General features: G+C 41.2%; 1 protein-coding gene across 1 annotated transcript; it reads right to left on the bottom strand.

Moving 5' to 3' along the window:
* Positions 1-11,760: 11,760 nt before the first annotated feature.
* Positions 11,761-14,297, bottom strand: LOC109217365. Its single transcript, XM_019381603.1, has 6 exons — positions 14,223-14,297; positions 13,684-13,776; positions 13,401-13,595; positions 12,774-12,929; positions 12,246-12,386; positions 11,761-12,129 (listed from the first exon to the last, which is right to left on the bottom strand). The coding sequence occupies exons 1-6, from the start codon at positions 14,295-14,297 to the stop codon at positions 11,761-11,763; spliced, it is 1,029 nt and encodes a 342-aa protein (XP_019237148.1).
* Between the last annotated feature and the right edge of the window lie 3,258 nt (positions 14,298-17,555).

Raw genomic sequence — 17,555 nt, 5'->3', positions numbered from 1 at the left:
CTTTTCTTCTTTTTCATTGCCTTCCTTTCTTTTGCTTTTGTACCTTTTACCCCTTTTCGTTTCCTTTCTTGTCTCTCCCCCCAAACTTAGATTTTTCCATTACTCAAGGGAAGGTGTGGGTGCCAAGAGAGGGTAGGATTTAGAACGGGTGTAGGCTTGTAGCATTGGTTCTTGAAAGAAGAAGGTTTAAGGCTCAAAAGGGGTTAGCTAGGGATTATCTCATTGGTAGGCTATGGAATTGTTCAACTTATCATTTGGCTCAAGAAAAGCCTATAATCACTTCTCAAGTCGAATTTCACTCAAAATTTCGCCTCAACAAATATTCAGGGCAAGTTCTAGACCATTGACTCGGGACTTGGACTCATAGTTCAATTTCTCACCACACACAGTCAAGGATTGATGAAGACGCAGAGTCGAGGGCCCACAACAACCTTAGATACGATTGAGCACACAATAGTCCCGAAAGACCACATGATGTTTGTTTGGTCAACACAAGAGTTTCAAGATCACTACTTTCACCATCCTAAACACAACCACTTGTCTTTGACCATGGGATCAAAGGCAAATGTGTTAGGCCCAAGTAAAGCTATGCTTGAAGTACCCTTAACTAAAAACTACTAAAATCAAAAGAAAAATCCAAAACGGACTCAAACCCTTAAGAAGGTTGTCACGCCATCCATCATCGGGAAGAGCCACCCGGTTCACACAATACTCTACCCTTGGAAAGAACCGTGGCCTTAAGAAAACCAAGGGCTTATTGAAAATGCCAAAAACAAAACAAAGGGCTGCGAGCCTATCTACGAAGCTAAAAACGATTTTTTTTTACGAAAATAGCAATTAGAATGAATATTTACAATAAGGGATTAGAATATACAATTGGGAATGAATATATACAAAATGTAACTTAACTTTATATACAGACCAAAATAGAAGATAAAAAGTACTCAATGTAAAGTTATATACATACCAAATAGAAAATCAACCAAAAAAAAAACATAAACTGAGTCAAATATATACAGTCATCCAGATAAACAAAAAAGTAGGGCGCACCCCCACGAATAAAAGCTGGCATTGTCCCCAATGCCAACTATCAAACTAAGCATCAAAAAGTCATAAGAAAGGATATAGGAGCTTCCTAAGCCTGGTCCGTCAGCATGGGATCATCAGTGGTCCCCAAGTCCTCTGTATGTGTGGGAACCTCAGACTGGTACCCGGTCTCCTGCTACTCAGCTGCTGGGACTAAGGCCTGTTCCTGGACCGGCTGGATGTTAGGTGTATCATGAGGCAAACTAGAGGAGGCCGCCTGTGGGACTGCCACCTCAATAACCGCATCAGCTGTACCGGGGAGCTTCCTCTTCTTTCTTGGCTGCCTGGGTGCTTGCTCCTGCTGTGGCTCTGCTACTGGTGCTGCTGGGGCTGGGGCTGGGTCCCTAAATAGCAAGTCTAGAGGCATCTGGTCTGCCAATAGCTTGTCCACATCTGTCCCGAGCTATTTCACAGACTCCTTGGAAGCCCTTGATCTCTTCATCTTCTTGTGCTCCTTGGCAAGCTCCTTCAGAGCCTTGCCATGTGACTCCACTGTTGTAGACAAAGTAGCCTGTGTCTTCATAATCTTTTCCTGGTTCTTCAGTCGCTTTTTCAAAGTGTCCTCAGTAGACTGAGGAATCTGAGCTGGCTGAGGTGCTGACCGAGTCTCAATGGTGGAAGACAATGTAGACAACTTGGATGTCGCAGCTGACATCCAGTTGTTCAAACTGGCCAATGTCTGGCTCAACTGATGGGCAGTGAAAGGATGAGCCCGGGAAGATGGAACCCCCGGGCCAGCTGAAGTACTGGGACCAGCAGCAGAGGAAGGTCCTGGAGGCAAGTCCTTAACTGTAGTGGCAGCAGGCATAGTGGAAGGCTCGGTAGAAGGCTCTACCACAACTGGCTCCTCAGACTGGCCAGTCGGGGCAGAGGCAGGTGGCTAGTAGCTCTTGTGTTTAGGGTTGTCCGGACCCTGCATACTGTACCAAGAGTAAGGAGCCACAGGCTTGGTCTTGACATCATATCTCTTCTTCTCCACCTCGAGGACCCGGAAATACATTGAAAGGGTGTTGGGAAAAGGGTAATTCCGGTCATGCTCTTGCCCCACAGCAGAAATCACACGGGACATCACATTGCCCACATTGATAGGGTACCCGGCCATAATAGATGCAACAAGAACAACCCAGGTAAGTGGAATAGTCTGATCGTGGGTAGAAGGGTCAAGCCGACTGCACACAAAAGTCAACCACCCCCGAACCTCAAAGTTGAAGGTCTTCCGGTATATTTTTCTCCCTGCCTGCAACCACCCTGGAATAGTACCTGGGATTACCAAGTACTGGGCCAACCAAGGACGGACTTCCTCACCCATCCCTAACTTGGCCAGATATAGAGACTCATCTTCATCCCTGAACTCCAAATACTCATTCAGAGAATTTCCATCAAACAACACCGTTTTGTCTCTAACTTTGGTCACCTTAGTATCCTTGATGATATGGGCTACATTACTGTAGAATTCCATGACCATGTGCTCATTTGCATCAATGCACTTCTCCATGAAAAACTCCCACCCACTCTAGTTCTAAACTCCCTCTGCATATTAGGGTTGTGGGGTAATAGGTCATTGTCAATAAAGCTCCTCTCCGGTATCAATTTCCTCACCGGCCACCACTCCCTAAACTTGTGGTAAGCCACTTGGCTGACGAATCTATCTTCCCACTCTTCGGCTTTCCTAGTTCGTGCAATTCCCCCAACCTGAGGCTCACTACCCTCATCTCCGCCTGCACTCTCCCCAGATAATGAAGCTGTGGGGGAGGTGGAGTAGTTCCCACTACCGGCTTCTGACTCGTCAGATGAATCAGAAATTACATTTACCGGCCTCTTGATAGTAGGTGATGCTGGAGGGGTATCAGTTAGCTGGAAGGGGTTGGTTATGTGAGTCGGGACTGAGTCTGAGGAGATGTCCTTGGATGGCACATACTCACTCCCCGAGGAATGAGAAGCAGCCCTATCAGCAGCTCTTATCAGTTTTCGGGACTTCGTTATGTTCTCTCGAGCCTGGGGAGTGAGTTTTGCTACTCTCTTGCCTTTACCCCCTCGAGAGGAACCACCTCTCCCGGGTTGTTGTAACCCCTTGCTGCCTCTTTGTTTAACCATTATCTGCAGACCCACACATCTAACATTGTTAGTTTAAGCACAGGCAGTGAAACAGATGTATGAATTAGAATGCAGACAACCAATGTAGGATTGCATAACACAGTTGCAGAATACAATTGCAGAACACAGCACCGCGGCCCGCAAAAAAAAATGTGCGGCCGCGTTGGAGGCACCGCGGACCGCGCAAAAGCGACTGCGGTCCGTGCTGGGCAAAGGCACAAAATAACAACTCTCTAAATCTCCCACCGCGGTCCGCACAAAATGGGATCGCAGCCGCGGTGGGCCAGCGCGGACCGCACAAAAGTGCAATGCGGCCGCGCTGGAAAAAGTCAACTTGCAATCAAAGAGCACCGCGGCCCGCACAAGAAAAGCAGCGCGGACCGCATCAGGGCAGCGCGGTCGCGCAAAGGCGACCGCGGTCCGCGCTGAGCTAGAGTTTACGGGCATTAAGTTAGGGTTGTATTTATGCCATTTTTGTTCAAATTTTTACACCTGCTTTGTCCCTACTCATTTTCCCAATCATTAGACACATTCAGCACATAACCCAGGTTTTAAACTATCCTAAACTATCAATTAAATGAAAAAGAAGAAGCTAGGAGACGACAGAAGAAGCTAAAACTACTGGGCAAGCAATTAAAATGAAAATATGAAATTAATTAATCACAAATGCACGAAATGTTACCAGGTTTGTGAAGATTGAATGCAATTAGTCCAAGCAAGCAAGAGTTACAGTCTCAGAAAGGGATGAACAGTAGTTCTAGGGCTCAGAGTTTTCAGAGTTCGAAAAGGGTACACTGAGACCCTGGGGCTCTATTTATAGAAAATGATGTGGGCCCCATACTCACCTACCAGTGCGGCCGCGCAAGACGGACCGGACCGCGCTGGATTTCACCAAATGAAGTTTCAGTAGACAACCTCCACGGACCGCGTAAAAGCAGACCGCGGCCGCGAAGGTCCACCGCGGACCGCACTAACAGGAATGCGGCCGCGGTGGAAAACTTCAGAGAACATCATTGTTGGACCATGCCAGTGCGGACCGTGCTAAGGTGACCGCGGCCGCACTGGCAAACTTCAGAGAGTGTTCAATTTGTTCCAACTTATTTTGCACTGCATCAACACAATCCCTGCAACATCTCACAACCAATTAGCTCAAAAATCCTAAACTATAAAAAAAATCAAAGAGAAAGAAAAAGACATGGGTTGCCTCCCAAGAAGCGCCTGATTTAACGTCGCGGCACGATGCGGGTTACCAACACATCATTTGAAATGTACCATATCCACCACGTGGCTATCACCAATCTTCCCAAGATAATGCTTCACACGATGTCCATTGACTCTGAATATTTCATCATTCGTGTTCCGTAGATCAAGAGCACCAAATGGGGTCACGAACACCACTTCAAATGGCCCAGTCCACTTTGATTTGAGCTTTCCCGGAAACAGACGTAACCGGGAGTTGAAAAGAAGAACGATATCACCAACTTTGAATTCCTTTTCCTGAGCATATTTGTCGTGAAGATACTTCATCTTGTCCTTATACAAGGACGAGCTGGAGTAGGCATGAAATCTAAACTCATCCAGCTCATTAAGTGCTCAACACGGAGATTCGCTGCAACATCCCATTCCAAGTTCAACTTTCTCAAGGCCCACATAGCTTTGTGCTCCAATTCCACCGGAAGATGGCAAGCTTTCCCAAACACCAACCGGTGCGGGGACATACCCATTGGGGTCTTGTAAGTCGTCCGGTACGCCCATAAGGCGTCATCCAACTTTTTCGACCAATCGGTCCTATTAGCATTGACCGTCTTGGACAAGATACTCTTTATTTCTCGGTTGGAGACTTCCACTTGACCACTAGCTTGAGGATGATAGGGGGTGGTCACTTTGTGATTTACTCCATACTTGGCAAGCAATGAGTCGAAAGTCGTGTTGCAAAAGTGAGACCCCCCATCACTAATGATAGCACGAGGGGTGCCAAACCTTGTGAAGATACTCTTTTTCAAGAATGCCACAACACTCCGGGCTTCATTGTGGGTAAAGCCACGGCTTCAACCCACTTTGAGACATAGTCCACCGCCACGAGAATATAAGTGTTCCCACANGACGGGTTCACGGTCTCTTGAGTTTCCACCTCGGCCTCATCAATATCTATCCTCACCTCATTGTTCGCATTTGGTTCAACCATATCTTCAACAATCAAAGGACCCACATCTTCTTGGAACCCAACATTATCATCCACAACTTGATTTTCTTTCGAGGCATGCACATCACCGCCTCTCCCACTTCTTGTTGTAACCTCCATCACATGATTGTTACCTCCCTTTGTGTTCACTACCGTATCACTTGGTAGAGCACCCTTAGGTCGAGTATTCAACGATTGAGAGATTTGGCCTAATTGCACCTCCAAATTCCGGATAGAGGTACTGTGGGAAGCCAATTGAGCATCAGAGTCTTGGTTCTTCTTCATCATTTGTTCGAACATCATTTCTATTCTTCCCATATCACTACACGAGGAATTAGACCCTTGAGATTGAAACGGAGGCGGATTGTTCGGTTGTTGATACATTGGGGGCCTTTGAAAACCTTGCCCCCGGTTGCCTTGATTTCCATTGTTATTCCACCCGCCTTGACCATTGTTGTTATTCCAATTATTATTGTTCCCGTTCTAATTGCCTTGATTGTTACCTTGGTTACCCTAATTGTTATTTTGATTGTTGTTGTTCCAATTGCCACCTCCTTGTTGTTGGTTGTTATTATTCCAATTACCGCCGCCTTGTTGATTGCCCCAATTTCCTTGGGGGCGCCATTGTTGATTCCCTTGATTTCCTCTATTCCCTTGGTAGTTATTGACATATTGACATTCCTCGCTTTGATCATCATAGCACTCATTCGAATAACCACCACCATCATTGTTGTTTTCAAATTGCTCACAATTACCTTGAGGTTGTTGTTGCCCTCTTTGCCTCCTTTTTAACAAAGAAACACCTTCCATTGCGTTGACTTGGCGCGGGTTTTGGACTTGTTGCAATTGCGCCTTCGCCAATTGATTCATAGTTGTTGTAAGCTCGGCAATAGCTTGGCCATGATCGTTCAATTCCTTGTGCAAATGGATGACCGTGGGGTCACCTTGGGGCACATTTGCTCAGCTTTGCCATGCCGAAGAGGTGTCGGCCATTTCATCAAGTACATCACATGCCTCTTGGTAAGAAAGTTTCATGAAGTTCCCTCCGGCCAATTGGTTCACAATGCACTGATTCGTGGTGTTGATGCCCCGATAAAAAGTTTGTTGTATCATCTCCTCGGTCATGTCGTTATTAGGGCACTCCTTCACCATTGTTCTATATCTTTCCCATATCTCGTGCAAAGGTTCAGTTGGCATTTGCTTGAAAGCTAGAATCTCATCCCGAAGAGCCGCCATATGACTTAGAGAAAAGAACATGGCAATAAATTTGTCCGCCAATTCATCCCATGTGGTAATAGAATGATTGGGGAGCCTTTCTAACCAATCCAACGCTTTACCCCGAAGAGAAAACGGGAAAAGCCTCAATCTCAACGCATCCTCTGACACGTTTGTTTGCTTGCTGCCCCAGCATGTATCTACGAACCCCTTCAAGTGCTTGTAGGCATTTTGATCGGAGGCGCCCATAAAATATCCTCGTTGCTCGAGCAAGGTCAACATAACATTTGTTATTTGAAAGTTCCCCGCCTGGATTCGGGGAGGAACGATGGCACTCGCATATCCTTGATTTGGTAGCACCCTTGGGACTTCTCTTGGCGGAGGCGGAGGAGGGTCTGGAATAGGATTGTTGTCATTGGCCTGACGGCCTCTACGTGGAGCTTGAGGTACGGGAAGCTCATCATGATCAATATCTTCTACCTCCTCCCCCGCCATGGCATTGCCAATAGGGTCATTAGCATTTAAAGCCATAGTACCTGAATGATCGACACAAACAAAATTAGTAAACAAGAAGGAAAGAGAAGCAAAACACAAAAAGAACTAAACAGATAGTCAACACCGTAAGCTCCCCGGCAACGGCGCCAAAAAGTTGATCGCTGCCAACTCGACACTACACCAAGGTAGGAAGAGCGGGTCGCAATCGCTTTTATCCGAATAGTGGTCGGGATCGATTTCCACAGGGAGCTAGTAGTGGAGTTGGATTTTCTGTCTAGTCTAGAGATGTGTTTGTGCTCCTAATGTCACTTCAAACATTTCTTGGTTTTTGATTTTATAACTACTATGATAAAACTAATGATTAACGCTAAATTATGCTACTTGAATATTGCAAAGTTGTATCTAATGGGAAGGAAGGCACTAGGGTCGTGGCATTACCTAGGTGGCTAATTGACGGGTAGATGTTACTAAGGATAGATTGACATATTTGCGGCTTATACTATAACCGTTGCACAATTGTACCCACTCTCACACCTCTCTGTAGAGAGAGTGATTTTGCCCAATTGACTCTCTCGAGACCAATTGGGTAGGCCAATAAGATCGAGCAACTAGGGTTCAAGTAGGGTGATTACTCTCTCGAGATTTAACCCGTTAATTGGGACTATCATTTCTCATGAGTCCATCCCAATTCCTTGTTGCGTCAATTTTTGGGTCATAAACTCTCTTTCTCAAGAAGAGTCAAACCCACAAAGCTTGAATCAGTGTTTGCAACCACCAATTCTTAAATAAAAACATAAAACCAACCCAAATAACAAACACCCATAATCAATCTAACCCTAGATGGCAGCACCCATCAATTACCCACACTAGGGTTGAGCCACAACCCTAGCTAATGGGTTTAGCTACTCATGCTAGATACAGAAATTGAAGAAATAGATGAAGGACTAAGCATATTAATTAATTACTAAAAAGAAATCACAAGAATCTATGGTAAAATTAAAGCTAAAGTGCCAAAAATGGCTACAAAAGTTGTTCTCACGAGCGCAGCCCAGTTCTGAAGATAACCGATGACCTAAAAATGATAAAATGTCCTATTTATAATAGGCTGGAAAAACTGGACAAAAATACCCCTGCGGGGTCAGTGCGGGCCGCGCAAAATGGACCGCGGCCGCACTGGCTCTTGGACTTCTCATTTCTGCTTCTCTGAAGTTAGGGACCGTGGACCGCGTGGAAGTGCACCGCGGCCGCGGTGGAATTGCTCCGCGGACCGCACAAAAGAGTAGCGCGGCCGCGGAGCCTGATCGCGGACCGCGAGAATCGTACCGCGCCCGCGTTGCCTCCAGCTTGAATATGTCAATTCTCTGAACCTTCTAGTGCGGCCGCATTCACTTTTGCACGGTCCGCACTAGGTTCTCTTTTCCTCAATTCACTTGGTCTTTGACACTTGAGCAGGTTTCACTCCTTTTTGAGCTGATCTTTGACATTTGTCACTTTGTCGATCAAACCTGCAATCAAGCACAACTTGTGAGCATTTTGGGACTATTTTGTAGCAACATATAACCAAAGCATAGGCAAGTAGAGGCATAAAACATGTTAGAATCCCGACTTATCACCCTCCTCGAACATCCTCATGTCCTCAGGGTCAATGTCGGATTCGGATTCATAATCCTCAACCATGACGCCCTTCCCCCTCTCACTGGCCGAAGAAGGGGTGCGGCTTGGCTGAGATGACGATGGCCTGCTCGGAACAACAACAGCAGCCTTAGAATTCCGTCCCTCTGTCACAGTATACTCTTGAACGCTTGCAACGGGCGTCGCCTCCATATCTAGGCTGGCACCACTCGATCTCGGGCGTCGTCGAAACAAGGTCGCCCCTCGAGGGTGTTTCGGCTAGAGAAGCCCCTTCCAACACTACCCTTCAACGGGGCCTCTCCACTACTGACACGGAAAGATTCGCCCGTTGAACGGACTGCGGGAACCGGAGTCTCCGGTTGAGGAGTAACCTCCAAGCGCACGGCTTCGGCCGCGGCCGCAGGTCGGGCAGTAGCTCTTGGTGCAGGCCAGGCAGCAGCCCTCGGTGCAGGCCGGGAAGAAGGCGCCGATTGACGGAATGCGAGCGGAGGAGCCCTCGTTCTTCTCACTCCCCTCCGACCTTCAATAAGGAGGAATTCGATCATATGACGACAAAGTTGAAGAAAATATGAAACAAATAACAAAGCAAAATCACGACGAGCCAACTCACCAGTAAGAGGCTTGCGCCCAAACTTCTCATGGAAAGGCGCCCACTCACAAATCCCCATCATGTGGGGGAGAATTGCACTCACCCATTCGTGGATATCGGCAACCAGCAGGGGGGGGGGAGGGGGGTTAGTCTCTCGGCTGCAAAAACAAAAGCAAACCCTCAGTGAAGTCGCGAATAGGAGACGACCGATGATCGTCTCAAGAAAAATTGCATAAAGTAAACAGGAAAACTCACGAGCGAAGTTCCACGTCTCAGGAAACCCTGCTGGGTTCGACACGATATGCCCTATTCGGACATAGAAGTAGCTCTCCCAAAAGCGGCGGTTGGCCTTATCGTCCATCTTCACCACCAAACTCTTGGTCCCTCGATGACGCATATGGATCATCGTACCTCGAGAAAATGGGGGGCGAAGAGGTGGAGCATGTGTCCTAGGGAGATTCGTCGGCCAGCCAGCTCTGCGTACTTGATAAGCATAAGAAAGAGATTGTACCATACGGAGAAAGTTGGGCGGGGCACACTTCATAGTAACGGCAGAAATCCACCACCAAGGAAGGAAGGGGAAGCGTGTACCCAATAACAAAGGGATGCGCGTAAAATGCGCAGTAGCCCGGGCGGTGCAAATGCACTATATCCTTATCCGCCGGCACCATTTCAATATGATCGGGAATCCCCTATTTGGCTCTAAACATCGTGATCTCCTCAGCATCCATTGTGGAAGGAACGGGCTTCGGTTCGTCTTCGGCTGGGGCTGTTGAAATCGGTCCTCATCTTCCCCGGGCGGGGAACCACCTAATCCACCGACGGAAACCCCTCATCCTCCACCACTTCCACTCCCTCTTCTAGTAGGGATGCGTCATTCTCCAGCACCAGAGTACCTACAGCTCTGTCAGAATGGGAAGAAGAACTAACCATTTGTTTTCTTTGACCAAAAGAAACAAAGATGATAAAAGAAAAAGACAACGGTCACAGCAAATCCTAGCAGGAGCAGGAATATAATAGATCAAGGAAAGAGGAAAAGACTTGTGAAGTTCTCTTAAGCAATTCAAAGGCGTAACATTCAAATGAGAGGCTCCCCCGCCCCCTGTTTATAGGGATAAAAATGCCCTGAGCGGGAAAACCAAGAGCTGCCAGTTAGAAAATGAAAAGGGCACGAGAAACGACACAATACCTAGGAAACGTGCGCCATAATAACGCGTGAGAGATATTAATGACATCCTGAACTGACGTGACAGTCCAATTTTGAACTGACATAATGGTCCAAGGCAATTCTCGAAGCGTCACGTCGCGACCTTGCCATGAGGTCCTCGCCCTCCGCATAGAGCATTCGGATTTCTCCCGATTTTCGAATCAACAGAGTCCGCCCATCGAGTTTGCCAAGAGGCGACCCCAACAGGCGGAGGGACTAACTGGATGGGTCAAAATCTGACCACACGTGGGTTGGTGCTAAAAGGAATGATAAGAGGTCGTCTAAGCCATGGTCGTACTCACAAGGTGTAATAACAACGAGCACCTCGGCTACAGCCGAGACCAAGCCGTCAAAAAGCTTGTATGGCAGAGTAAATGTTGTGATACTTGAGGGAGGCGATGCGAATTACAGTCAATGGATAAAGGCATTCTGGTTAAGGACCGTTGGACAAAAGGAATACTGATAATATATATAGGAGGTAAGAAGACAAGAAAAGGGGGCGGCTCTCCTAGAGAGAGAAGAGGTAAGGAAAACCAAGAAAAGGCTTAGATAGCAAATACAAATCTCTGTAATCGTGATTATTAAATCAACAAAGATAGATCTCGTTACTGCCGATGGCATTTGATCTTTTCCGTCTTTATCACCTCATTACGGGACAATATGTCAAGAATGTAAGCCTATCATCTATATTTGATATCTTACATGATACCAGAAAATTTATCAGCTTGATTATATCTCATTCTCTTATTTGACATGTTTAGATCTAGAGTTAATTATTCTTGGCTAAAATTTATCCTCTATTTTCTTCATTAATTAGTTTAACAAAAGGTTTAATACTTTTTGGTCGAACACACACCAAATATTTCTACCAAATCTATAAATAACTGGCTAAGGTTTATTAGGAGTTGGGCGGTAGCATAAATGATGCCGTCAAGTTGGTTGAAAAAGGTTGTCAATAAGTCTTTTAGTTCTAAGTAGATGTCCTATGTATTGTATATGAATCTTTAATTTTGCCTCAATTTTTGTTCTATTCTTATGTGAGTTTGCTGTTGATTCCAATTCATATTATACACACATGCATACATATATGCGCGCGCAATTACATGCAAATTTGATAATCGGAAAGTGAAAGTACATATGTGGAAAGAAATGATTCATAGCATGTGAAGTGTTTGAGGCATATATTGGATAAAACTTACTTTATATTTCTTTGGCGTTGAAATTAAATATCACGATGGTAGTAGTTTACAAAACTTAGAGTTATGCATTCTCACCGGGTCCCCCATAGAGTACAAAATGCTTAAACTTCCCGGGTATGGCATGTGGTAAGTCAACTACCCTGTATAAATTAGGATTATCGACATGTACCGTTGTTTCTATGTCCCAGGTCTCGCCTTTATCATCTAAAATTGTAATTCCCCTACAATAAGCATCATGACTAGTGTCTCGAACGGGAAAAAAGCTAGAACCCATTGGAGGTTCAGGTTCACCTGGCGGACTATATACCACTCCTCCCCATTCAACATTTGTAGCAAAGCTAGCCAAGTCAGTGAAGATCCTTTGAGGCCAGAACCCAATTTGTATATGATTTTCTTCAAGAAAAAGCCACCAGTTTCCATTTACGAGATCCTTTTATTTTTGAGAAGAAAATGTCTAAATTAGTACTTTGTTGTTTTCAAATTAATTCGTAAGTACTACAAACATAAATTTGAATCAAGTAAAGAAAGAATATAGGATGTACGTACTCGACCGATGGAAAAGGTGTCTTCCCATGAAATTTTATCTCCACGGTGTGAAACACGTTTAAATGTTTTATCAACAGGTACCTCAGTGTTTACTAGAACAAAACCAGGACATAATGTATTGAAACAATGTGTATTACCAGCCTGCGAAACATACAAAAATATGTCATATATAAGCAATGCAAAATAGTGGTGGTATATAGACTGAAATAATGTGTATTACCAACCTATGAAACATACAAAAATATGTCATATATAAGGTATGCAAATTGTGGTTACAAGAAGATTATTAGTTTCAAAAAGTTGAGTTATAAATCATTGAAGTAAATTATAAGAAACTTACTTGAAAATGTATAAACATCCTAGTTTTGTTATCCCCATAGAGTGTTGGGTCCACCTATAATATGAGACAGAGATATCGCGAAGATCATAAGCCTACTGATATATATATATGGTAATTCAACACTTGAAAATGTTTAAAGAGCCTATTCAAATTAACTAAGTTTTTGATGAATAATTTGTTGAACTTACTCTCCAACCAACTTGTATAATATCTGAGTTTTTTTTAATTTTCAATCGACATGCACTATGTTGTTGACCTTTAACATAAGGATTCCATATACTAGCTGCCATTTGAGCTCCCGCAAACTTGTTATTTGGACTATCTTCAATCCGGACAATAGCAACCTGTATGTAGTAAATGAAAACGTATATCCAAATTTAACATGTATATTTCTCAAATTGCAGAATTTGCATATTTAACTGTTTTTACGTCATGTAAACCTAACTCAAAATTCAAAAGCAAAGACCTGTGACGCATAATTCAATATTTAAGTTTTAACATCTATAAATTAAAGTCTTGTTGTATTATTTCAAATCCAATTAAAAGACAAAGCAAATTAACAACAGACTAGAAAATGAGGAGATGAATGTTAATATCGTGTACCTTGTATCCTTGTGAAGATCCGTATATTTTTGGCTCACTATTGTTAGTAGTCTGTGCAGAGGCAATAAATATACATATATGAGATTCTTTATACACGAACTCTTCAATTTACCTTAATGTAATTATATTCAGTATAAATGGAATTATGGATTTTATTTTTTGGAAGTGAATTATTCTAGCTAAAGCAGAAAATTGATGTAACGTTATCTTACCCCAACTAATTGGGCATCAAATGCGACATCCTCTGGCGGTGGCATATGTCTTTGTCTAATAAGATCATCTTTTGTAATTCTTTTAATTGGAACTGTTCCAGAGGGACAACCTTTACCGTTTAACCATATTCTCAACGACTGACTGGTCGATGATGTACTAAAATTTTGCTTGGTCCTCGATAAAGTAGGTTTCATCTGTTAACCCAAAATTTGGATTATGCATCACTATATCGTATCAGTGCTAGAAAGCTCAACATAAAATGGTACTAGTTCGGAGACATGCCTGGGGATGAAAATTATGGTTCTTCAATAACGGATGATCAAATGCAGGTTGTTTATAGAAGTCCACACAATCATATGTATCTCCATATATAGTCTGTAAACCAAAAACTCATAATAAGTAATCTTAGTTAAACAATTTGAATATCTTGCAATTTCATTTGTAATTTTTGAATACATAAAAACTTAACAGCTAGCAAAATGATCGATAAAGAATTACACACTCAAGTCGTCTCGTGATTCATCTATATTTGAATTCAAAGGTAAATATTCATTCGCATTAGTATCTATACCAACCCAATAAATACATGACATATCTTTTATATATCACTAAATTATAGTTACTTAATACACAATCACACTTTATTTTATAAAAAATAATTAAACAAATATATTCAATCTACCGAAATTTATTTTGTTGACTTTAAATCTTGATGGACAAAGATGAATAAATGGAAGTTATTTTCTTTTTTCCTCGAAAGCGAGAAAACAAATACAATAATACTCAAGAAAATTATAAGCGCAAGAATTTTAATGATATACCTTAATTGTTTTGACTGCTGGTTTGTTCAAAAGTTTAAGTTTCTCCTCCATCTCTAAATCTTCCGACTCGTACATTTTTGTTTCTCCTTGAACCCTATTGTAACTCAGAAGAAAATATAGTGCCAGTAAAAATCGTCCAAAAACTCTTTGATGCATCAACATTGCCTGAATTCATGAATATTTTATAGGTAAGAATGTGTAAAAATATGTATCAGTCAAACTAATGTTTAAGCCACAAAATTAATTTACATAAAATGAAAGCACTAAACCGATGACTAACTTGATTTTCATATTTTTATGGATGAAAGTCAATATTTATGTAAATTAAACTATTGTTTAAGCAACCAAATTAATTAACATAAAATGAAAGCATTAAATCTGGGACTAACTTGATTTACTAGATGAATAAGAGATGAAGTATATGAGCAAATATCACCTTTGCGTAATATGACATCGTTATATATAGAAGTGACGAGTTTAAAATGGCGATTATCCAAACCATTAATGTAATTTTCTAAAGTGTGATTAACAGAATCCACAAAAAGGATTTTCTGCGAGTAAATGTTGATTGCTCATTTCCAAGTAAAATCCAAAAGACGATCTGACTATAGATTACATCAGAATTAATATTCTCTCCGTTCACTTTTACTTGGCACCTTTTGACTTTTCACGTCCCATGAGAAATAATAAATAAAGTGCATAATTTACCATTATACCCACATTAATTGATGCATATTTTATTGGATTTGAGAAAATGATTTAAAATGAGTAATAAATACTTTATTGTCTTCTCTTAATATGCGTAAAGTGTCAAGTAAAAATGAAAATCTAATTTTAATATATATGCCAAGTAAAAGTGAACGGAGGGAGTAACATAATTTTTCCGCTAATCAGATCTGGTTAATTCGGATTTTTCAATTACCAAACTAAACCGACTGTGTCGGGTTATTAAATATAAAGACCAAATCAAACCAATAAAAGTAGGAGTTTTTAATCTCAATTTTTCTCGGGTTTTTCTGGTATTCGGATTTTTTTTCGGGATTTTTTTCTTTCATAAAGTCTTCATGGCATAAAATATATATAATCTTGCTCCAGATATTTCCTTAATCCTAGTAAAATAGAACTATATAAGGTATTTTTCAAGAAAATAACATAAAATATGAGATGAGTCATGTCATTGTACTATAATATTCAACAATAAAGATAATAAAATCACATAAATTAAATATTATTAATAAGCCATAATAAAAATGAACATAATCTAAAATTACTAAATTGTTAAAATAAGCACGACTAATATGTACTATTATTTTCATGACTAAACACTAAAAAAATAAGTTATACATTTTATCTAGACCATGAAAAAAAATTAGGTATCCAACACTATTCTCATTTCTAGTACACTCAAATTGAATGCCTTTTGTTAGCATTAGTATTGATTTGATTTTGGTTGGATTTCTTTGAGTTACTAACATTTATGAACTATAAAACTTATTGGAGCATTCAAAAATTATAAGTCCAAACTTGAAATAATACGTTAAAAGATAAGAAATATTTATAAACTACGCTACAATAAATATTTTTATGTATTAAATATATTAAAAACTTTTATATATGTAATGTCGGGTTGGTTTAGTCTCGGTTTGACTTTTTTTAGTTAAAATTAAACCAAACCAATTATGATCGAATTTTTTTTCCAACACCAAACCAAATCAAATCGAACCATACTCAGTTTTTTTTTTATCGATCTGACTCAGATTATTATTTGGTGCGATCTTTCAGTTTCCTTTGTATACCCCTACTGCTAACTATCACTCTTTCTAACAAAATCTTTGGGTGACACACACAAAAAAAAAAAGAGAACCAACATTTCATCTCATAGATATTTGGTACAATCATTAATTTATATATTGATGGCCCCCTGTTTTTATTTTTTCATATATTTACTGATTCTATTTATAATTTTTTCTATTTTTTCTCTCTCGGATAGTGCTTGCTAGTAGTACCGGGATTAATTCAACTATCAGGACTTGAAATTGAAACCTTTAATTAAGGTGCAACGCTATCAAAAAACAATTTATTCTCAAGGGACAGTTCAAAGATATCACAATTCAAATAGCAATGTCAGTTTGGATTTTCCTATTTTCTGTGATCAATTTGAAACAGACAAACACACCTTACATTAAGTAGTTTGGTTTGCACTACTTCCTTTTTAAGCTTCTCCTAGAGTCCACTGATCTTCAATTGTAAATTTGGTTCATATTCCAAGTTGTTTGGTACTAAGATGTAATTGTTGTTGTCAATAAGCGCTTTGACATGATTTGGTTGAAGTTTGAAATTGAAATGGAAAAAGCCAGAAGTTATTCGCAAATTGTATGATATCATTGTAGTCTTATGTATTCTAGGATTATAGTCAAAAAAGACGGGGAAATGAATATATGACCAATTAACAACTGCATCAATTTTCCCCGTTACACACGTTTATTTATTCATAATCATGGTCACATCCATAGTAGCACGAATTACTATTTATAGGTACGTGATATTCTATATATTGACTAAAATGAACATGACCCTTGATTGAGAGTAGCTCTAGGACACAAGAAAGATACTAGGGAGCTGAAGAATTTAGGAGAAAAATTAATACTGTTGAGCTTCTCGCATAGGCGAATCCATGATTTAAATTGTATGGGTTCAACTTATAAGGTTTTTAATATCAAACTTATTGTATTTTTAAAATTATGGGGTCGTATCTTGATAAATGGCCAAAATGTATGATTTTGAGTGTATTTTCATCTCATTTATCGTGTGAGTTGCGAGAGATTACATGATATTTGAAATGAATTATACTCATTACGTATTTCTTATTTGCAGGAGTGAGCTTAAATGATAATGGAGCAAAAGAAATCAAATTATTGCAAAAAGGAGACAAAAAAGTTAAGGATTGGGAGCTCGTGTATTCTCGTGCGTGGCACGAGAACGGACGCGAAAAAGGAGAAAAGTGAAGGCACAAAACAGCAAAGCGAAGCAAAGGCACGGATCGCTTAGCGAACTGAAAGATTTCAAAAGCTGAATCAACGCGGATTCCAGCTTCTCCCATCCGAAGTTGGATTGAAAAATTCCGCCCCTCATCAACCCTAAGTGATATAAATACACACCCTAAAACATAAATTTGAGAAGGGGAGATACTACTTTAGGGTTACACAACACCTTTGGAGGCAAGAATACACGGGGAGCAAGGAGGAAGATCCAACCACGAGTTTTTCCTTACTTCTTCTTGTTTTCTATTGTTGGTTATGAAAATTAGTATTGTATTTTCACATACTACTATGA

The sequence above is a fragment of the Nicotiana attenuata genome, unplaced genomic scaffold, assembly GCF_001879085.1.
Source record: "Nicotiana attenuata strain UT unplaced genomic scaffold, NIATTr2, whole genome shotgun sequence".
Lineage (NCBI taxonomy): Eukaryota > Viridiplantae > Streptophyta > Magnoliopsida > Solanales > Solanaceae > Nicotiana > Nicotiana attenuata.
Note: the sequence above shows the minus strand (reverse complement) of the source record. Positions and strands in the feature narration are given on the sequence as shown.

What these genes read in the sequence shown, in the direction of transcription:
- LOC109217365 (XM_019381603.1), bottom strand. Translation starts at nt 14,297, where the DNA reads ATGTACGAGTCGGAAGATTTAGAGATGGAGGAGAAACTTAAACTTTTG. An exon ending in ACCATAATTTTCATCCCCAG is followed by an intron (nt 13,596 to 13,683) that starts GCATGTCTCCGA and finishes TTGGGTTAACAG; the next exon opens with ATGAAACCTACTTTATCGAG. An exon ending in TTGATGCCCAATTAGTTGGG is followed by an intron (nt 12,930 to 13,400) that starts GTAAGATAACGT and finishes TACTACATACAG; the next exon opens with GTTGCTATTGTCCGGATTGA.